The 24,313-nt window shown below is 36.3% G+C and overlaps 1 protein-coding gene across 1 annotated transcript in view; it reads right to left on the minus strand.

Annotated features, from left to right (window-relative positions):
- Positions 1–6,083: 6,083 nt before the first annotated feature.
- LOC116887853 (dystrophin-like) overlaps positions 6,084–24,313 on the minus strand; it is a 569,231-nt gene continuing 551,001 nt past the window's right edge. Inside the window, 1 exon segment of the mRNA XM_032889357.1 lies at positions 6,084–6,291. Within this exon segment, the coding sequence (XP_032745248.1) occupies positions 6,084–6,291 (208 nt within the window).

Consider the following 24,313-nt stretch of genomic DNA (forward strand, 5'->3'; position numbering starts at 1 on the left):
CATTTAAGTTTTTTTTCAATTTATGTGTTTCAGTGTTTTTACCTGGATGTTTATATGTGTACTGCATATATACTTGCTATCCATGAAAATCAGTAGGTCTTGGTCATCTAGAACTTATATAGAATTATGGATGGTTTTGAGTTATCATATTTGTTCTTGGAAATGTAATATGTCCTCTGCAAAACAAAGTGTTCTTAACTGCTGAGCCCCTTACATATTATTTTAATAAAATTAATAGAAATGTCTAAAAACAAAAGTAAAGCTGATGTCTTGAAATTGATTTCTCAAACCATTGAATGGAACAAAGTGAGCCAAATATGCAAAAATTCTTAACACATACTAGTAAAGCTAATGGAGAAAGAGAACTTGAGGGAAAACAGTGAACATAGTGTGTCTTTCAAGTACATGGAATATTAATGTGCAAAGGCATTCAAGTGTGTTTGAAGGACAAGATGAATTTTAAAACACAGAAAATAGACAGTTGTTTAGATTCTGATGATTAAATCTCAGGATAAAGAGAAATTGAGATATGTATATGTAACCCAATGGAAATTGTTTTTTAGTAAAGACACTGCAGTGATACTGAGACTATAGTGATACCTCATCTCTGAAATTTATTGTATCCCTCAGCAAGTGACTTGAAGACACAGATACTATGGGCATCAATATACATAATTTTAGAAGTATTCTTTTGCCTTAAACAATAAGCAACTATGAACTGTGGATGTGGGAGAAACTATAAATCCTGAAAATAGTTATAAGAGATTTAGGAAGACTTAACTAACATGATCAGGTATTGGGGGGTAGCCCTGAGGGCCAGCAGAATGAATAGAAACAGGCAACCTCAGAAGGTAGAGGATTGAGGGGACCCTCCAGAATGTACAAGAGACCTGGGAGGTGAGAGACACTCAGTACTAAAAGCAAAGGACCATAGATGAAATGCCCTACAGTGGGGAGAGGGAACTTGTAGAGCCAAACTCTAGCAGAAGACAGGGCATCAAGTGGCAGGATGAAGTAGCCATTCCACAGTCAAAACCTCTGACCAAGAATTGTTCCTGTATGAAAGAACTTCAGGGACAAAAATGGAGAAGAGCCTGAGGAAAGGAGGTCCGGGGCAGTCCCATGTTGGGATGTGGCTCAAGGGGAGGCCTGACACTATTACTGATTCTATGGTGTGCTTAGCAACAGGAGCCTATCATGACTGCCCTCTGGAAGGCCTAACAAGCTGCCAAGGAGTCAGATGCAGATGCACCCAACCAAGGACAGAAGCTGCTCAGCCCCTGTGGTTGGATTAGGGAAAACTGGAAGAAGCTGAGGAGAGGTTGGACTTTTAGAGACCATAATCTCAACTAATCTGGATCCTGAGATTGCTCAGACACTGAGCTACCAACCAGGCAGTATATACCAGGTGATATGAGGTCCCCAACACATATACAGCAGAGAACTTCCTGGTCTGGACTCAGCGAGAGAAGAAGCACCTAACTCTTGAGAGACTTGAGGCCCCAGGGAGTGGGGAGGTCTGATGGGGTGTGGGTAGGGATAAGAACATCCTCTTAGAAAAGGGGCAGGGGGTGGGCGGGGGAGTTGAGGGAGGTATGGGATGCAGAGCAGTCAGAGGAAGGACCAGGAGTGGAGGTAACAACTGGAATGTAAAAAAAAAAAAAATAAAGAATAAAAAAATACATTTTTAAAAAGTAAAATAAAAAATAAATAAAATGTGTTACTTAAGAAACAGTTTGCTGGGTGGTTTTGGCACATGCCTTTGGTCCCAGCACTCAGCAGGCAAAAGCAGGTATACCTTTATGAGTCCCAAGCCAGTCTGGTCTATAGCGTGAGGTCCAGGCAAGCCAGGGCGACAAAGAGAAATTCTCTCTTGAGAAACGAAATGAACAAACCAAAGGGGCTGCTACAGAGACTTAGTAGACAGCAAGGGAGCCTGCATGAGACTGACCTAGCCCACCTGCATATATGTTACAGTTGTGTAAGATCATCTCCTTGTAGGACTCCTAGCAGTGGCAGCATAGGCTGTTTGATCCTTTTGCAGGCTTTAGGGACCTTTTTCCTCATAATGTCTTTCCTTGTCCATCCTTAATACTAGAGGCATTTAGTCTTACTGATACTTAATATGCTGGGTTTGTTTAATATCCATGGGAAGCCTGCTCTTTTCTGAGTAAAAACTGAGGAATGGAGGAGGAATGAATGGGGAAGGGCAGAGAGCAGAGGGCAGAGGGGAGGTAAGGGGAGCAAATGGAAGGAGAGGAAGGAAGCAAAGTTGAAATCGAAATGTAAATAATAATAATAATTACGATTATTATTATAATGATGATGATGATGATGATAGAAAGTGATTTTGAGCAATAATAATGCCTATACTGTAATTATATGTAAATAAGTGAATTGAGGCAAATATGAGATTAAGGATACAGGAAATCATTCCAGATGTGTATTGAGATAACTAATATTAAATATCCAAGTACATAGAAAATACTTTGAAGGTACTGACAAATTTCTCAATAAGAAAATAATATAAAAATGATACAACAAAATGTTATGTAGTTTGTTCTAAGCTTAAGTAGAAACAAATTTTCAGACAATAAAGGAATTAATCGAGTTTATCAGTGGACAATAGTCATTAAGTGTGAGGAAAATATTTCCATTTTCTCTGCCTAGCAGTTCCCACATAATATTATTATCCTATGTCTACACATATAATAATAAGAGTTTGGTAATCATATGAATAAAAAGATATCAATACAGAAAATAAACTTATGCTGCAGTTTAAAAATTACATAGTTCAAAATATGTGAAACTGTTCTGAGCATAACTTATGATATTATTTCAACAAAAAACATTTTAGGTATAAAATAACATAGGTGAAATTCAGCAATAGAAGAATAAAAGCAAGTAATGCATCATCATCATTTTAAATGATGTCAATGATTCTACTAATACCATGCATTTTCATGAGAAAGACCTCCCCTGAGTTCAAAATTACTTATATAAACTGACAAATGAGGAAATCAAGAAAATTAAAGTACACCTGAGCTGAATATCCAACATCATTTCTCTCCCTAGTCTTTAATGCATGTACAATATATTTAGCTTAAAGGCAAATTCTAGGCATATCATTCCATGTCCTAATTTAGTGGTCAATTTAGAACAATGCTGTTATTTCTGAAAATGAGACTCAAAGTTGAGAGAGGTGAATGAAATGTAGCAGAGAATATCTTATAGAATATCGTACATTTTTACTATATTCAGTCTATCATGCTGACATTATTGATTGTCATTTTTGCTTTTATTTTTCGTGGATATTTTATTTATTTACATTTTAAATGTTATCCCCTTCACCCCGTCTCCCAAATTCTTTCCCCCATTCCCTTGTAAATAGTCAAAAGAGGAAACTTTATATTTCCTAAATTTTGACTAAAGCCATTGTAATACACAGACATAAGATGATATTCAGAAAACTACAAATCAAATCAATAAAAATCTCAATCAATTAAATCACTAAGGTAATTCATACTTATCTGTTGAATATATCATGTAAACTCTGAAACATAGATGGCAACATTTTTTTAGGCAATTTTTTACTCCCTGAATTTTTTCCACCTATGATTTTCAATCCCAAGTTAGCAAAGGTAATGCAAGTTACAGGAAGAACAGGAAGAGTATGCTGAATGTTTGTTTGGAGAAGAGGAGGGGGGACAGAGGAGAGTGGATGTTGCAGAATGTATTAATTCAAGATTCATGAAGACGCCTTTGAGAAATCCTCAGGTTTTAAGCTATAAATATAAAAAAGTGCCTTTCATGGGTGATCAAATCTTTCCACAAATGATACAGGGTTACTAATGGAAATTCTGGGTGCCAGGCAGCCATAGCTCATAGGAATAAATATGGTCAGGGGGTTCCTGAGGCATCTAAACAACACAGACGATTGGCATATATCTTGTTTGTCTCCATAGTAAGTAGATGTTAAAATTCTATTGCTGATAATTCCACTCCCTTTACATATAGCACATAGCAAAATCAAACTTGAATGGTTAGAAAACTACTTCCCAAAGGCTTAACTTGCATGGCATCAGAACATTCTATGCAGGCTACCAGGAAAGAGAAGACACTTAGTGCTGAACCCATAATTTCAACATGATTGCCATATTTAACCATTGATGCAAGTTTTAATAGCGGGATGAGAATTCTAGAGGTAGCCAAATGCTTTTTGATTGGCTGCTCCATTGTAGGTATTTCATGTTTCGTACTGTAAAATCAAAGCCTGGAATATCACCTTCTCTGAGGTAGAACATACTAATAGTTTTATGTTAAATGATCATGCTGGAAACTGACCTCTCCTTATTTTTCAGATACAGATTTATGCTTCTCTCAACTTTGGTCACAGAAACGTCTTTATGTAGTGAATAATAATTAAGGCAGAGACACATATCTGACAAAAGTTATTGTCAGTTACTGTGAGCACTCAGGTGTGAATCATCTATATTAACTTTCCCTTATGCAAGCATCAGGGATCCTCATAGACGAGTGAACACAGAAAACATAAGAGCTATTGGATGAGGAAGAGAGAGTTGTGAGATATAGAATTCTTGACCACACATGGCTTTCACACAGCTGAATTTACAGAATTTGTAGTTACCTGCATAAGATTAAGAAATTCAAAGCTACAGCATGAGTAGATGGGGGGCTAGCAAGACCCCACACTTAGCAGTGCAGCTATTAGCAGTTGATGATTGCTAAATAAAGGAGAGTCACTCTTGTTTCAGAATTGCCTGCTAATAGACTGCCCATGCTCTTTTTGATTGCTCAACACAAGGTCCACACTGGCAGCACAAATGGAACCTAGTAGTGTATTTAATAATTTTAATAATAATTGAAATAGGACATTTAGTTGGGAGAGTGATGGGGTGAAGGTGAGAGAATGATAAGCTGAGGAACTGAACTCTCGAAAATTAAGAAATTTTCAAAGAATAAAAAAATCTTATTTAGAAAGAATTATTTCAAAATCATGAAAAACATTTTAAAATATATATACTTAATTTAATTTCAAAATTGTAACATTAATAATAAAATTATACTTATGTGAAACTATTTATCCTAGTCTATTATGATGATAATAAAATCATATCTCATGTACATCTAATATGAAATTCAAAATAATTATGTTGTAAATATAAATAATGTTGACTTCTGAATATGAAAAATTGTCTTTTCTCCTTGGGCATCCTTAAAACAATACACAATGTTACCATGAAATATCTTTTTGGGTTGTAGTTCTTCAGCATTTCTATGTCCAAGGTAAAGCAAGAGCTCATATGTGAGGTAGTATTTTATTTGCAATCATGTAAATAGATTTTCTAGGTCAGAACTTAAACGCTAAGGCATACACTTGCAAGTGATAATTTTATAACTAAAAATATTTCATATTTATTATTTGAAGCATGCTCATTTTCTTTTTCTTGATTCATAGAAAGTCTTTTAGAAAATATTGTCAATTACATACTAAAAATGAATGTTTTATAATTGTTAAAGTTGAGAAAACAAAGCACTGATAATTTCCCAGAAGAGAAAACAGCTCCTTATTAGGTCAAAAAAAATCCTGTTGTGAAGGTCAAAACGTATAATCTTATAAGGGAGTAAATTTTGCAAAATATCTACTACTAAAAATAAATACTAAAATAAAAGGTATGCACGTTTTAGTTGAGTTGATGCAATATATAGATATCTTTCATATAAAAATACGTTATCATTTATGACAGGTATTGATTACTATAAAACTATATTTTGATCCTGCATAAACAGCATCTTCTATTATGCTATCAAACAATATTGTAATCTGCTTTGCACTAATCTATTCTATAAACTTACTAAGGTCAAGAACAATCTGTGAAGAAGAGTCACCATAAGTAGATTGGCTAAAGTTTTACTTACAAATATTGCTTTAGTTAAAGAAAATGAAAAGGCTTCCTTCTTGTAGAAGACTCGGACTAGATTTTTCTAGGCAAATATTTTGTTTTTCTTGTTATCTAAACTATTTTATATATTAAACATCATTTTATTTTATTGCTTTAATTTCAATGTCTATAAAACCGATATTTGAAACAAAAGAATTTGAAAGCAGTGCAAAATAGAAATATAAGATTTGAAGCAGAACATACATTTACTTTTTCTTTCAAGTCTGAAATGTTGCCTTCTTTTCGATAGACTGCAAATTCAGAACTCTGTAGTACAGCTTCTGAACGAGTAATCCAACTGTGAAGTTCAGTTATATCGACATCCAACCTAAGAGAGCAAAGAATAAGGCTCATTATTTCTTTATTATCCCTTTCTTCTGTATGGAAAGAAAAGAAATGTATTCACATTTACCACACTCCTTCTCATCTGATGCTCCTATTATTGTTAATAGTATCACCATCTCTCTAGTTAAGTAGATTCAAACTTTGGAGTCAACTTTCATCTTGATTCTTGTGATCATGGAGTCCATTTTATTCAACTAAATGCAGCAATCATCTGCACAGCATTTCCTACAAGCTATTATATCTAGACTCTGCTTGAAAGCATTGCTCCTGCACCACTCCAAATGACTATTTTTGAAAAATATTTACAATAACCAAAAAGTGCCACACTGTTTGCACCAACCAATTAAACCACAATTCTTATATTCATGTTCTCACATGTTACCCAAACCATCAATGTGGACTTGTCTATGCAACTTGGTAGAGAAAAAATGGAAATCAGTAAGAGTAATCCAAGTAAGATCTTAGCAAATACCTGTATACTATAATCTTTCCTCATGCAGAACACATTCTGGAGCACCAGTTATAGCACAAGAAGCCCAACTAGGTTATGGTGCTTTGAGTAACTCTCCATTATCAATAAAGAAGTACAAAGTTATATTTGTGTGAATACTCATCTTTTACCTTCCAAAATATCTCAACATGACTTGAAGTTACTGCTCCAACTAACATTAGAAAGAACCAAATAAATGCTCAGTATACCAATTTCTGTCTTAGTCAGTTACTATTGTTTTGAGGAAACAATGAAACCAAAGCAACTTGGCAGAGGGAGTTTGGCTATACTTCTGAGATCTGAAACCTCAGCTGAGAAAATGCTTGGGTTAGATATGGCTATTGGCAAACATACTGATTATAGGCAACTTGGGTTGGGATTTGATACAGAGATCTTAGAGAAGTACTGCCTAAATGGCATGTTCCACAGGACTTGTTCACCCTGTTTTCTTACAGAACAACCCTGGGCAACAAACCCAGGTGGCATTATACACAATAGATCACAACTTCCCACATAAGTTGCTAAGTTTATAAATGCTCAATATGCTTGCCTACAGTCAGATATAACCAAGGTACTTTTTCGGCTGAGCTTCCATCTTCTCAGGTGACTCAGCTTGTTTCAGGTTGACATCAAACTAGCCAACACAGGGGCTATAAGAAACCCTCATTGTTGGTTGAGTCTGTTAAATTTTGGTGAATGTTATTCTGCTGTAACAAATACCTTATCATCTACCTAGTTATTTCAAGACATTTTCCCCTGGGATCATTGAAGTTACTCTGAATACTGAATCTAAACAAATTTTACATGCTATTGAATCAAAGTAAATGGCCCTTGTTATATGAAAGGATTAAAATACATGCATACAGTGGAATACTATTGACATTTTAAAAATCCATCTGTTTCATTTGTCAACTTTCCTCTTTTAATTACCAATTTTTATTAAAATATGGAGTCCTATTGCCTGGAGAAAAAAATGTGCATTCCTGATTAATTTATATTCATTCACTAAGTCAATACTTTAGGGCTATGGTCAGTTCAATAACCACAGAGCCCAGTAGGTTTCAGGTTTATTTGTCTTTGGTTTTGGCTCAGTGTAAAATTTGTGGTCTTTGCTTATATGTTTTCACTGGGAAGTGAACAGGAAACCCCAGAAAATCTGAGAACATTGTTAGAGTTCTTAAGTATCTTCAAAATGATGCCTCTCAGTTGAACAACCACAGAATGTTTAATACACTGTTTCTCAGAGGTCTCTGTGGGACTGAAGGCCAGTTGTCTATAGTAATAACTTCAACTCTGTGGATTTAACTTCTCTATTGGCCACATTCTTTTCTTTATGTTCCTATTTAGCAAGTCCTAGGAACATTTTTCAAATAAACTCCTTGAACTTCTAAGTCTCCAGAACTGCAAAGGAAGCCTTTACCATATCAATGTGGGCCTTAAGTCCATAATTATGCAATAAATATATTTCAACTTAAACTTGGACTTACAACATGATTTGTATAAAGGATTTTCCAATGTTTACAGAACTCTGAGGTATTTTTATTCTCTAGCTTTCTTTGGGAGTGCATAGTTTTCTTCCTTATAGATAAAATTATAATTAATATGTAAAACTTTCTTCTTCCTACATGGAAATATTTCATCTTACCATGTGCATCTGCTTCCTCATTTTTTCTCTGAAATTTGACAGTCTTCAGCTTTTACATAAAGTCTACCTTTATTTTCATTTAGGACATCAGTCTATGACTTCACGAACATTTGAGTTCCAATTTTCAATTATCTATAACAAATTCAACTACACCCTCTGAGACAATTTTATAAAGAAATTATCAAAATTGATAGAAGTCATATTATTCTATAGTTACTCATGAATATATTTAAAAGCATTCATATTTTTCATAGGATCAAGACCCAATTTTAATGACATCCTATTTTATGGACATGTTAACCTTATATTGTTTATAATTTATTTAAAGCATATCTTCCTTCAAGTGTCATAGGACACTTGGAACAATATAGTTCAGGTTTGGTATCTCCATCCATCCTGTATGAACAGAAAAAAAACCCTTCTTGATTAGTATCCAGCAAGCACTTATAAGATTTCCAGTGTAATCTCTTCTTATTGTTTTAGTTCATTCCTTTCTTTATATAAATGTGAAGAAATTTTATAAAAATACTTTGGATTAGCAACATGAAATCTAAACTATGCACCAACCACTATAAACCCTGGCTTTTAAAATTAGCCTCTGTATTGCTTTAGATTTTCTATAGAAAATATCTCACCACTAGCTAAGGAGATATTTAGCATTTGATGACTGCTTAGAGATATCCGTTTCTTTATATTTTTGTTAATGATATTTTGGGTATATGCAAAATATTTTGTATCATACTCTCAATAATGTTCATTTAAAATTATTTTAATAGTACAATCATACTTCATCTAACATGTGGTGTTACTTTTCTAAATAATAGGCCAGAATATAGCTCTGCTAAAGAGTTTGTTTTATTGAAGGATCTATTTGACTAATTCAAATGTTTTGGACACCGAACTGAAACTTAACTCACTTAGAGACCTTGTGAAGATTTTTTAACAAACAAAACAACAACAAAAAATCCCCCAATGAGTTAGGGTTAAATCAGCTCGAAAACTAGTGCCTCTTCCAAATAAATCGGTTTATCTATACACAATGAAGGCTGTGTAGAGTCAATACCATGATAACAGTCTGCTTGTGGCTCTGTGAAGATTTTAAGTGAGGCCTGGCCACCAGTTGGCATGGAGTTCAGATCAATTCTACCACAAAATTGTGAAAAATCTAAAGAGCCCCTTTGTTGTTCTTTTATGTTTGTGTGTTTGCCTGATTTTATAAATTTAAAAAGGGATTATCCAAGTGCTGAAACTTCTCTTTTGAAATATTATGCTATAGAGCTTGATTATACATTGTAGAAATGTACACATTTTCCATGATACTGTCATTGTATTTGTTACTACATTTGCTTCTGTACTCTGTGTGTGAGCAAGAATGTGTCATGGCATGACTGGTGAAATCAGTCATGCACAAGATAGAGGGGTCTCTTTTCTCTTTCTAGCACAGAAGATCCTGGGATTGAACTCACATGCTCAGGATTATCAACAAGGGAATTTAACTAACTAGTCACTTTTCTGACTCCTTATTTACACATTTAAAAGAGGATGTCAGACATTATTTCAGTGCAGTTTCAAGTGAAGGTTTTATCTAGAAAAAGTATGTATTCAGAAGCACATAGATTAATACTCTATAGTTCCTTTTCTGGAATGAAATAAAGCAAATTAGTAAAATATGAACATTAGTAAAATATGTTAATTAAATGAGTTTATGCTAATTACACCTTTACTATCCACCCCCATTATTGTGATATATTGATTGTCAAGGAAATAGGTGCCATGTAGTCAAACCTGAAACTATTGCATGGTTCAAGATCTTAGTTCCTCTCAACAGAATCCTGTTTAGATATTTTCCCCTGGCTTCTAGTTGGTATTTGTGGTGTTTTTAATGTGCTTAGCCCAGAGGAGAGCATCATTAGGAGGTTTAGGCTTGTTGGAGTAGGTGTGGCCTTGTTAGAAGAAGCATTTCACTATCAGGGTAGGTTTGAGATGTTCTTCCTAGCTGCCTAGAAGCTAGTCATCTCCTGGCTGCCTTCCAATCAAGATGTAGAACTCTCAGCTCCTTCTCCAGCATCTTGTCTACCTGGATGCTGTCATGTTCCCACCTTGATAATAATGAATTGAACCCCAGACACTGTAAGCCAGGCCCAATTAAATGTTACCCTTTCTAAGAGTTGCCTTGGCTATAATATCTCCCTAGAGCAATGGAAACACTAAAACCGTTAATTTGTCAGCTAAACCTGCTTGTCTTTTAACATATATCTCTGCTTTATTATAAATAAATTTTAGCATAATTATAATTTGCATACTATCCAACAGTTATCTCTAAATTAACCAAACTGCTATAAATGTGTACTTGTGTTTTCTTCAATACTTTCTAGAAGTAGTTAATTTGTTTGTTCTTACTTAGATTTGGCAGTATACATATTTCTATGATCATTAATATGATTTATATCTGTATTGTTTACTACAATATTCTATAGAAATATAATGTTCAATCTAGATCCTACTGTGTAATGTTCAGCATTATTCCATATAGTTCTGAGAGGAAGCAGTGTTATGCATTGCTTTCTCTTTAATGACTATAGACATTCCCTCTTCTTAACACCAGATGGGAAGGGAGAGGAGGAACAGTGTTTGAAAGGATTTTAATATATTCTTCACAGAGTTCCAGCAACCTACACTCAGTGCTTAGACCATGAATGCAGTCATCTTCTTAAAGCCTACAGATCCTGTTTTTTAAGTAATAGCTGCACATATATTTAATTCATTATCAATTTATCAGCTGTACTTTTCTTGAATGTGTAGGTCTCTGGTTTTACACTTGTCCTAAATCATCAGATACATGTGCTGAAGTGTGGAGCAAAGTAACAGACTCTTGATGTAAATGCTTAATGCTCAAAAATTAGGTGTCAAATAGTCTTCCCAGTGCCTTGTTAGGGATATAATTGTCACAATTTATTTTACCTGAGGCTAAATAAGCACCAATTCAAGATCCTCTCCACCATCTGAATACAATAAGGCACACAATATTTCGCTAATTATCAACTATTTAAATTTCAAAATCATCTCACATATCCAACAATAGGAAAGATAAATTTCACTCAACATACTATAATACAGACTCAATCTCAGGCAGCTAATTTCCTCAGAAACATGATATAAATTAGGTCAGTTACATGTCATATGGTCAACAATAAGAAACGATTACATAGACATTTGAGTTTACATAAAAGACAAAAGAATATAAAGCATTCTAAAGAACAAAAGAAATATTTGTATACTTGTAGTTAAACATTGTAAATTTTTGACTAGTCAATACCTTATCAATGTACAGCTATGACAACTCTGTTATTGTGGAAAAGTATCTTCTAGATGAGCACTGATTATATACTGTCTCAATTTTCTGTGTAGTGGCTGCTATGTTGAGTATTATAACAAGGTGACATATTTGCATAAGCAACTACTCAATCCTGTTGAACTTACCATTTGTAGTATAACATTTTCACTTTTCGTAGACTGGGTACTATTTTTCATTACATTTACAGTGTATTCTTAAAGAGACTCCTTGAAATTCCTGATGCTTATTTTGTTTGTTTGTTTAAGTTGGAAAAGCATATGGGCCTAGATGATGTCTCAGATGGTAATGGTGCTTGCAACATAGTGCTAGTGATCTGAAGTTGATCCCTGGAACCCATATATAGGTAGAACAACAGAACCGACACCACAAAGCTGTCCTCTGACCTCTATGACTTTACTCTGGTGTGTGCGCACATGCACACGCACACGCGCACACACACACACACACACATACACGCATTAATAATGTTGATGAAAGTAATATTAATCATAATCTTGTTAAATAGGAAGAAAAAGCTGCCATCAAGTTATCCAACATAAAAACATAAAACTATTTAACAGTATTCCACAGAAATGAATTCACAAATATTTACAGTTGAAGAGGTTTTGATTTGAGATACAAATCTGACATTAGATATTCTTATGTAGTGGATTACATATCCCAAACACATTAATTTATTCATTCTTCAACATTAACATGCCAAGAAACCTATTCCTTGTTGTCTCAAATGTATTGGTAGTTTTAGATGTGTAAACTTAAGCACATTCTTCATAAAACTATATATTTCAATACAGTAAAATTTAATGACTCCAGATTGCTATAAAATGCAATTTTGAAAGCTACTAAAACATATAATTTACATAATTCACGTTGTCCTAAAGTATGCCTATTTACTATGGGTTTAAACTTGAACTTGACCAAACGAAGTATTGGCCATCAAATTGGGTTAACTGCATTATTAATTATGGACATTAAATTACAAAAATGAGTTCCTTTTTATGATATATACCATAGAATGCAATGGCAGTGCTTTATTATTTTAGCTAGTTAAAGGCAGGAAAGCCCCTAAATTCCCTGTTGTTGGCATTTTCTACTTTTCTCATTAAAATGCTGACTACACTAAACAGAGTCAGACTTCCACTGAATGAGTCAAAGTATTTCATTATGTGGTAGATAAAAATGTCTTTAAATGATCTCCTAACCTAAATGTAATAACAAACCTTAATCACTTAAGATCATAGCCTAATATATATTTCTAACATGTGACAGGATTTCAAGAAGTCACTTTCACATCTTCTACTCATATAATGTTTATGGAAACTATCTCAAAAGTTCAAAACTAAAGAAATCCCCTAAACTGTAAATGCTATAACAGAATAATTAATGCTAACAGATATAAAAATAAAACAAAAGTTTTGTGGCTCAGAGGATTGATAAGGAAATATTGCTAAGTTACAAATGCCTTAAGACATTACGTCTTTCATAAATTTGAAAGTCCCTGTAACAGTCTCTATCTGGGCCCCAGAAATAACTGTGTGGCACCGATTTCTTTTCCCAAATATTGCTCAGAGTGAGCTGGTCTCCCAGAAGTGCTGTCACTTCTAAGCTCGTAGGTGAGACCAACACTTTTACTCCAATAACTGGCCAAAGAGAAACACACCAGGAGACCACAGGGCACAAGAACCACAAAGCACATGGAGACAGATTCCTTCAAGTTTCCACCAGCACCCCACAGCTAGCCCTATGACCCAGCTCTCAACATACAAAAATCCCTCCCAGAGATAACCATTCACCCAGGAAAGTTGGCATACCTAAGATCATAGGCTAACAGTCTTACAGGAGGGACAGAATCCAGTCAGAGACAGCAAGACCAACTAACACCAGAGATAAACAGACGGCGAGAGGAATGCACAAGAAATTAGGTAACAGAAACCAAGGCTACTTGGCAATATCAGAACTCAGTTCTCTCACTAGAGCAAGTCTGGATATCCCAACACACCAAAAAAGCAAGATTTGGATTTAAAATCACATCTCATGATGATGAAAGAGGACTTTAAGAAGGAGATAAAAAATTCCATTAATGAGATGCAGAATATAGGTAAACAAGTACAAGCCCTAGAAGAGGAAACACAAAAATCTCTTAAAGAATTACAGGAAAACACAGTCAAACAGGAACTGAACAAAACGATCTAGGATCAAAAAGTAAAAGCAGAAACAATAATCAAATCACAAAGAGAGACAATCCTGGAGATCGAAATCCCAGGAAAGAGATGTAAGCATAGATGTCATAGATGTAAACATCACCAACAGAATACAAGAAATAGAAGAGAGAATCACAGTTGCAGAAGATACCATAGAAAACATTAACAAAGCCAACAAAGAAAATGCAAAAGTCTCCTATCCAAAATATCCAGGATATTCAGGACAAAATGAGAAGACCAAACTTAAGGATAATAGGTATAGAAGAGAATGAAGATTCCCAACTTAAAGGGGCAGTAAATGTCTTCAATAGAAGATAACTTCCCTAATAGAAGAAAACTCCCCTGAACTAAAAATAAACATGTGCATTTACATAGAAGAAGCTTACAGAAATCCAGATAGATTGGATTAGAAAAGAAATTCCACCCATCACAAAATAATCAAAATACCAAATGCACAAAACAAAGAAAAAATATTAAAAGCATTAAGGGACAAAGGTCAAATAACATATAGAGGCAAACCTTTCAGAATTACACCAAAATTTTTACCAGGGACTCTAAAAGATAGAAGACCCTGGGCAGATACCATACAGAACCTAAGTGAACATGAATGCCTGCCGAGGCTACTATACCCAGAAAAACTCTCTTATCTTAGAGAAACCAAGATATTCCATGACAAAACCAAACTTACACAATATGTTTACACAAATCCATTCAGATAAAGGATGATAGATGGAAAACTCCAAGAAAAGGTGGGAAACAACACCCTAGGAAAAACAAGAAAGTATTTTCTTTCAACAAACCCAAGATACCCACACAATCATAATTCTAGCTCTAACAACCAAAATAACAGGAAACAACAATCACATTTCCCTAATATCTCTTAACATCAATGGAATCAATTCCCCAATTAAAGACATAGAGAAATAGACTGGATACATAAACAGGACCCAGCATTTTGCTGCAAATGAGAAAAGCACCTCAGTGACAGACACTGCCTAAGAGTATTTTGCAAACCAAACAGTCTCCCCCCAAACCTGGAGTACCCATTCTAATATTGAATAAAATCAACTTTCAACCAAAAATTATCAAAAATGACAAGGAAAGACATTTCATATGCATCAAAGGAAAAAAATCTACCAAGATGAACTCTCAATTGTGAATATATATGCTCCAAATGCATGGGGAACCACATTCATAAAAGAAACCTTACTAAAGCTCAAAGCACACAGTATGCCTCACACAATAATAGTGGGAGACTTCAACATGCCACTCTCATCAATGGGCAGATCCTGGAAACAGAAATGAGCAGAGACACAGTGAAACTAACAGAAGTTATGAACCAAATTGACTTAACCGATATCTATGGAACGTTTCATCCTAAAACAAAAGAACATACTGTCTTCTCAGCACCTCGTCTTACCTTCTCTAAAATTGGCCATATAATCAGTCAAAAGCCAGGCCTCATTATGTACAAGAAGATTGAAATAATCACATGCATCTTATCAGATCATCACAATCACCATAGAAAACATTAACAAAGCCATCAAAGAAAATGCAAATATGAAAAAAATACCAAAAAAACCCAAAAAAGCAATAGATAGCCCAGATAAACATGGAAGCTGAACAATGCTCTAATCAATAACTTGGTCAAGGAATAAATAAAGCAATAAATTAAAGACTTTTTAGAATTTATTAAAAATGAAGGTACAACATATCTGAACTAATGGGATACAATGAAAGCAGTGCTAAGAGGAAAACTCATAGCTCTGAGTGCCTCCAAAAAGAAACTGGAGAGAGCATACATTAGAAGTTTGACAGCATACCTAAAAGTTCTAGAACAAAATGAAGCCAGTAACACTGAAGAGGAGTAGATGGCAAGAAGTAATCAACTCAGGGCTGAAATCAACCAAGTAAAAACAAAAAGAACTATACAAGGAATCAACAAAATAAGGAAAAGGCTCATTGAGAAAATCAACACGATAGACAAACCTTTAGCAAGACAAACCAGAGAGCACAGAGAGTGTATTCAAATTAACAAAACCAGAAATGAAAAGGGAGACATAACAAAAGAAACTGAGGAAATCAAAAGAATCATCAGATCCTACTTCAAAAGCATATAATCAATAATACTGCAAAGTCTGGGTGAAATAGAACACTTCCTAGATAGATATAAGGTTCCAAAGTTAAATCAGGACCAGGTAAACCATCTAAACTGTCCCATAGCCCCTACAGAAATAGAAGCAATCACTAAAAGTCAACCCATAAAAAGCCTAGGATCAGATGGGTTTAATACAGAATTCTAACAGGGCTTCAAAGAAGACCTAATACCAAAACCTTTCAAATAATTCCATAAAATATAAACAGAAGAAACACTACCCAAATACATCTATGACACCCCAATTATACTTATACCTAAACCACACAAAGACCCAACAAAGAAATAGAATTTCAGACCAATTTCCCTTATGAATATCAATGGGAAAATACTCAATAAAATTCTCATAAACTGAATAAAAGAACACATCAACACAATCATCATTTGCGATCAAGTAGGATTCATCCCAGGGATGCAGGAATAGATAAATATATAGAAATCCATGAACATCATCTGGAATAACAAAAACCCCAGGATAACTAAAACTATTCTCAACAATAAAACGACTTCAGGGGGAATCACTATCCCTGAACTCAAGCAGTATTACAGAGCAATAGTGATAAAAACTGCATGGTATTGGTACAGAGACAGACAGATAGACCAGTGGAACAGAATTGAAGACCCAGAAATGAACCCACACACCTATGGGCACTTGATTTTTGACAAAGGAGCCAAAACCATCCAATGGAAAAAAGATAGCATTTTCAGCAAATGGTGCTAGTTCAACTGGAGGTCAACATGTAGAAGAATGCAGATCGATCCATGCTTATCACTCTGTACAAAGCTTAAGTCCAAGTGGATCAAGGACCTCCACATCAAACCAGATACACTCAAACTAATAGAAGAAAAACTAGGGCAGCATCTCGAACACATGGGCACAGGAAAAAATTTCCTGAACAAAACACCAATGGCTTATGCTCTAAGATCAAGAATCGACAAATGGGATCTCATAAAACTGCAAAGCTTCTGTAAGGCAAAGGACACTGTGGTTAGGACAAAATGGCAACCAACAGATTGGGAAAAGATCTTTACCAATCTTACAACGGATAGAGGCCTTATATCCAAAATATACAAAGAACTCAAGAAGTTAGACTGCAGGGAGACAAATAACCCTATTAAAAAATGGGGTTCAGAGCTAAACAAAGAATTCACAACTGAGGAATGGCGAATGGCTGAGAAACACCTAAAGAATATTCAACATCTTTGTCATAAGGGAAATGCCTAGTAAAACACCAGTGGAAGGGGAAGCCCTGGGTCCTGCTAAGACTGAACCCCTAGTGACTAGACTGTTGGGGAGAGGGCAGCAATGGGGAGGTTGGGAGGGAACACCCATAAAAAAAAAAAAGGAAGGGGGGGGGAGGGGGGGATGTTTGCCGGAAGCCGGAAAGGAATAACATTGAAATGTATATAAAATACTCAAGTTAATAATAAAAAAAAAAAAACAACCCTGAGATTTCACCTCACACCAGTGAGAATGGCTAAGATCAAAAACTCAGGTGACAACAAATGCTGGCGAGGATGTGGAGAAGAGAACACTCCTCCATTGTTGGTGGGATTGCAGACTGGTACAACCATTCTGGAAATCAGTCTGGAGGTTCATAGAAAATTGGACATTGAACTACCTGAGGATCAGCTATACCTCTCTTGGGCATATACCCAAAAGATGCCCCAACATATAAAAAAGACACGTGCTCCACTATGTTCATCGCAGCCTTATTTATAATAGCCAGAAGCTGGAAAGAACCCAGATGCCCTTCAACAGAGGAATGGATACAGAAACTGTCGTACATCTACACAATGGAATATTACTCAGCTATCAAAAACAATGCCCTTATGAAATTCATAGGCAAATGGTTGGAACTGGAAAATATCATCCTGAGTGAGGTAACCCAATGACAGAAGAACACATATGGTATGCACTCATTGATAAGTGCCTATTAGCCCAAATGCTTGAATTACCCTAGATGCATAGAACACATGAAACTCAAGACGGATGATCAAAATGTGAATGCTTCACTCCTTCTTTAAAAGGGGAACAAGAATATCCTTGGCAGTGAATAGAGAGGCAAAGATTAAAAAAGACACAGAAGGAATACTCATTCAGAGCCTGCCCCACATGTGGCCCATACATATACAGCCACCCAATTAGACAACATGGATGAAGCAGAGAAGTGCAGGCAGACAGGAGCCGGATGTAGATCTCTCCTGAGAGACACAGCCAGAATACAGCAAATACATAGGCGAATGCCAGCAGCAAACCAATGAACTGAGAATAGGACCCCCGTTGAAGGAATCAGAGAAAGAACTGGAAGAGATTGAAGGGGCTCGAGACCCCATATGTACAACAATGCCAAGCAACCAGAGCTTCCAGGGACTAAGCCACTACCTAAAGACTATACATGGACTGACCCTGGACTCTGACCTCATAGGTAGCAATGAATATCCTAGTAAGAGCACCAGTGGAAGGGGAAGCCCTGGGTCCTGCTAAGACTGAACCCCCCAGTTAACTGGATTGTTTCGGGGAGGGGGGCAATGGGGGGGGGATGGGGGGGGGAACACCCAAAAAGAAGGGGGGGGGGAGGGATTAGGGGATGTTGCCCGGAAGCCGGAAAGGAATAACATTCAAAATGTAAATAGAAATACTCAAGTTAATAAAAAAAAAAAGAAATCCATGAACATAATACACTATATAAACAAACTCAAAAAACAAAACAAAACAAAACCCAAGATCACATCATTAGATGCTGAGAAAGCATTTGACAAATTCAAGACCCCTTCATGGTAAAAGTCTTAGAATGATCAGGAATTCAAGGACCATACATAAACATAGTAAATGCAATGTAGAGCAAAGCAATAGAGAACATCAAATTAAATTGAGAGAAACTTGAAGCAATCCCACTAAAATCAGGGACTACACAAGGCTGTCCACTCTCTCCCTATCTATTCAATATAGTATTGGAAATCCTAGCCAGAGCATTTAGACAACAAAGGGAGGTCACAGGTATATAAATTGGAAAGGAAGAAGTCAAAATATCACTATTTGCAAATGAGATGATAGTATAATTAAGTGACCCCAAAATTCCATCAGAGACCTCCTAAACCTGATAAACAATAACACTATTCACAATAGTCACAATTTATATAAAATACCTCAGTGTGATTCTAAACAAGCAAGTGAAACATCTGTATAACAAGAACTTCACATCTTTGAAGAAAGAAATTAAAGAAGATATCAGAATATCTCCCATGCTCATGGAATGGCAGGATTAATGTGGTAAAATTGTCCATCTTGCTGAAAGCAACCTACAGATTCAACACAACGCCCATCAAAATTCCAACTCAATTCTTCATACAGAAAGAAAGAGCAATTTTCAAATTCCTTTGGATTAACAAAGAGCCCAGTATACTGAAAACTATTTTCAATAATAAAATAACTTCTGCAGAAACTACCATCCCTGACCTCAAGATGTATTATAGAGCAATTGTGATAAATACTATATCTTAATGGTACAGAGACAGGGAAGTAGATCAATGGAATACAATTGAAGACCCAGAAATGAACCCACACACTTATGGTCACTTGATTTTTACAAAGGATCTAAACATATCCAGTGGAAAGAGAGAGCATTTTCAACAGTGGGGCTGGTTCAACTGGAGGTCAGCATGTAGAAGAATGAAAATCATTCAATTCATTCAATAAGATACCATTCTTATCTCCTTGTACAAAGCTCAAGTCCAAGTGGATCACGGACCTCCATATAAAACCAGGTACACTGTAACTCATAGAAGAGAAAGTGGGGAAGAGCCTTGAACACACGCATTGGGGAAAATTTCCTGAATGGAACAGCAATGGCTTATGCTTTAAGATCAAGAATCTCAGCAAATGGGACCTCATAAAACTGCAAAGCTTCTGTAGGGCAAAGGACACTGTTATTAGGACAAAACAGCAACCAAGAGACTGGGAAAATATCTTTACCAACCCTATATCCGATATAGGGCTAATATCCAATATATACAAAGAATTCAAGAAGTTAGACTCCAAAGAACCTAATAATCCTATGAAAATGGGTACAGAGATAAGCAAAGAATTCTCAACGTAGGGATATCAAATGGCTGAGAAGCCCCTAAAGTAATGTTGAACATTCTTAGTCATCAGGGAAATGCAAATCAAAATCCACCTCACACCAGCCAGAATGGCTAAGATCAAAATCTCAGGTGACAGCAGATGGTGACGAGGACATGGAGAAAGAACACTCCTCCATTGTTGGTGGGATTGCAAACTGATACAACAACCCTGGAAATCAGTCTTGAAGTTCCTTGGAAAATTGGATATTGCAATAACTGACGACTTTGGGTATATCCTGAGCATATACCCAAAAGATGATCCAACATACAACAAAGACACATGTTCCACTATGTTCATAGCAGCCTTATTTATAATAGCCAGAAGCTGGAAAGAACCCAGATGCCCTTCAATAGAGGAATGGATACAGAAAATGTGGTACATCTACACTGTGGAGTACTACTCAGCTATCAAAAACAATGACTTCATGAAATTCACAGGCAAATGGATGGAACTAGAAAATATCCCGAGTAAGGCAACCAGTCACAAAAGAACACACATGGTATACTCTCACTGATATGTGGATATTAGCCCAAAAACTCTGATTACCCAAGATACAATCCACAGACCACATGAAGCTCAATAAGGACAACCAAAATGCCAATGTCTCAGTCCTTCTTCAAAGGAGGAACAAAAATATTCATAGGAGGAGATATGGAGACAAAGTTTGGAGTAGATACTGAAGGAATGGCCATCCAGAGACTACCCCACCTGGGGATCTAGCCCATTTACATACAGCCACCAAATCCAAATAATATTGTAAATGCCAAGAAGTGCATGCTGACAGGAGCCTGATGTAGTTGTCTCCTGAGAGGCCTTCCCTGCTAGAGTCTGACAAATACAAAGTCGGATGCTAGCAGCCAACCACTGAACTGAGAACAGGGTCCTCACTGGAAGAGTTAGAGCATGAACTGAAGAACCTGAATGGGTTTGCCACCCCATAGAAAGAACAACAATATCAACCAACCAGAACCCCTAAGCTCCCTGGGACTGATCCACCGAAAAAAGAGTGCACATGGAGCGACCCATGGGTCCAGCTCTATATGTAGCAAAGGGTGGACCTTGTCAGGCATTAATGGTAGGAGAAGCCCTTGGCCCTGTGATGCCTCAGTGTAGGGAAATGCCAGGGTGGTTAGGTAGGAATGGTTGTTTGGGTTGGTAAGCACCTTCTGAAGAAGCAGCAGGAGGTGGGATGGGATAGGGGTTTTCTGGAAGGAAAACAGGGGAAAGGGATAACATTTAAAATTTAAATAAATAAAATATCCAATAAAAAATCCCACAAAAAATAAAGTCCCCATGAAACACAAATATATGCAAAAATAACCTTAACAATAGGTAACATGACTATTATGTGGTAGATAATTACGCGACACGCTGTCATAGTAACCAATCTATTCTGGTGCAATACAACATACCTCAGTTGAAACTACTATAGCATTGACTTTAAAATCAAATTGGAAAAGCTAAGAATGACCTTGTAAAAAGATATGAATCACTAGAGGGAGCCCCTTCCCTTTCAAACATGGGCATCTCTTTAGCTCTCTTTCAATTTCTTTTCTGCATAATAGTAATATGGTGACAAATGAATTTTTCCTGGAGGCTTTCTTACACGGAAACATAAAATGTTCAAAGATAAAGGTAAAATTCTGTACAAAGAACATATAGGTAAGATAACCTCATATATACAGCTAAAATGCTTTAAGCCATTTTGTAAAACAAAGCATCTTGAAATCCTAACACATATAAAACTCCAAAAATATTGTATCATAATTTAAACACGTCTCAATATGCAGGGACATATTCATAATGCAAACACCACAGTGCTGTTTTGTGTACTCTGTAACCACAGCTACGTTTTCCTGGGTCATTGATTTACCTAATCTTTAAACAGTTTATAAATAAATGGATTATCACACTCTGTGTCCCTGTAATTGTATCCATGTATTATACAAGTTAAGACTTGCTAGATGGAAAATAAACTAACTTAAGGCAGGATAAGAAGGGGAAAGGATTTTTAACCAAATTGTATGTTTTTGTGAAGAAAAAGATTGCTTTTATGTGAAAACACAAATAATTTGGATTCTCATATAGAACCTTGGCTAATATTCATTTTAGTTTACACATAGCTATAAACAACTATGATAAATATTAATTTGTGCATATAAGGCTTAAATAAACCATGTTCTTCAATCAGTTCTTGCAGGAACTAAATCATGCCTTGCTGTTCCTCCTTGCATGTCAGCATAATTTCACATGTTTCAGTTAGGTGTTAAGGGCAACAACAGTAAAACAAAACAACCACAGAAAACAAAACCCTAAAACAGGAAAGCTAAGACAAAGAGAAAAACATAGGAAAGTAGTCTCATCCATTTTAATTTTTATCACAAGGTCCCATGGGACACATATGCTCATACCTCTTTTTTTTTTCAAATAAGAATAATTGGCACAGATCCATGATCATCGTTTTTGTCGACATTTTGGCCACTTTTTACTACATACTGGCTATTGGAGCTAAGCTGAACAAATCCCCCAAATGTTTCTCTGTTCCTTTGGCCTAAAAGAATTACTTTTGTTCCTGTTTTGTATAGTGTAGGATGGATGGCTTCTCCAGACATTTTTGAAAAATTAGATTTATTTAATTTTTGAATTGCAGTGGAATTTGAGTATCAGTTCACATAGGGAGGTGAGAGGATAAATTGTAGAAGTGGATTATCTCTTCCCATCTAGTAGTTCCATTGATTGGGAGTAATTTTTACACAAATGAACAGGAGAGAGTGAAAATGAAAGAAGTGATTTGATTGCATGACCCAGAACATGGGCCATTCATCCTTGCAGCAAGCATGTGTACTTGCTGAGCCATCATTTTAAAGTAGTACTGTTGCCCAAATAGCCATATAATAATGTTTTATTTTCAAAATCCCGTTCTCCCAATGACAAGCAGATTAAAATCTAGCAGTTACTTGTTTTCACAACAGAAAGTCACTCTACTCTATAATGTTATTACCAGCTTTCTTCTTTATTTCACTGGATAAAATATTCTGCCCCAAACTCACAGAATTACATATATAAGTGCTACCCCTTCATTTGAATTGTCATTTTCCATTAACCTGTGATCAATATTTCCTTGTATTTTTAACTATATACTCAACATTTCCCCATGAAACTACCATGTCCAACTATTGAACAAGAAGTAATGTTTTTGTACCTCACATCTGAATATTTTAGAGGTAATTCTTGCTCCTTGGCTGGGTTTATGCTAGAATGCAAGCATCCTGAGGGAACACCTTAGTATGCTTTGGAGTGATAGCAACTAGAGTGCTTTCCTGTGGGGCAGGTGGTGGTGAAAGGTACCCTGATTCCTGCTTGAGATAGGTGGAATCCCTAGGATACCCTGAAAGGGACAGCAGGGTGGTTTCCAGTCTCCCAGAATCTCAGCACCTCACATAGCTACACCATCCCCCCACCAAAGACCCCTGTACAGAGGTTTGAGACAGACCTCAGTCATGTAGGGCAAAACCTCAAGCCCTTCCTCCACAGGTGAGAATGTGACCACAGGTGACATAGGCTGAAGACAGTCTTAGAAGGAGGACCCCATCCCCGAATATGTAGATGAGGTCTTTCCAAGCTCTCAGGCCAAACCAATAGGAAATACACACTGTCAGACACTGACCCATCCAAAAAAAACTGTATTGAAATGTTGTGTTCAGAATTAAAGGTGTGCAGGAATTATTCCATCATCTGAGAGCTTCTGTCATATGAGCTTTAACACCCCCACTTGGGGAAGAGCTCTCCTCTCCAGAAATCACCTCCAGAGCTCCACTGCACCCCTCCTTGTCTAGTCAGTCTCCTGCTGGCCCAGCCTGGCATGAGCAACCCAAGCAGCAGTGGCAGAAAGGAGAAGCCCCATTACCTGGGGGTGGAGAAAGCTGTTCCCCCTCCCTGAGTTCTCTCCACCTCACCTGAACCTGAGAACCTAGCCATGCAAGAGATTGCTGTGAAGAGCACCCTGGCACCAGAGCCCTACACATTCCCAAGT

The sequence above is a fragment of the Rattus rattus genome, chromosome X (assembly GCF_011064425.1).
Source record: "Rattus rattus isolate New Zealand chromosome X, Rrattus_CSIRO_v1, whole genome shotgun sequence".
NCBI lineage: Eukaryota > Metazoa > Chordata > Mammalia > Rodentia > Muridae > Rattus > Rattus rattus.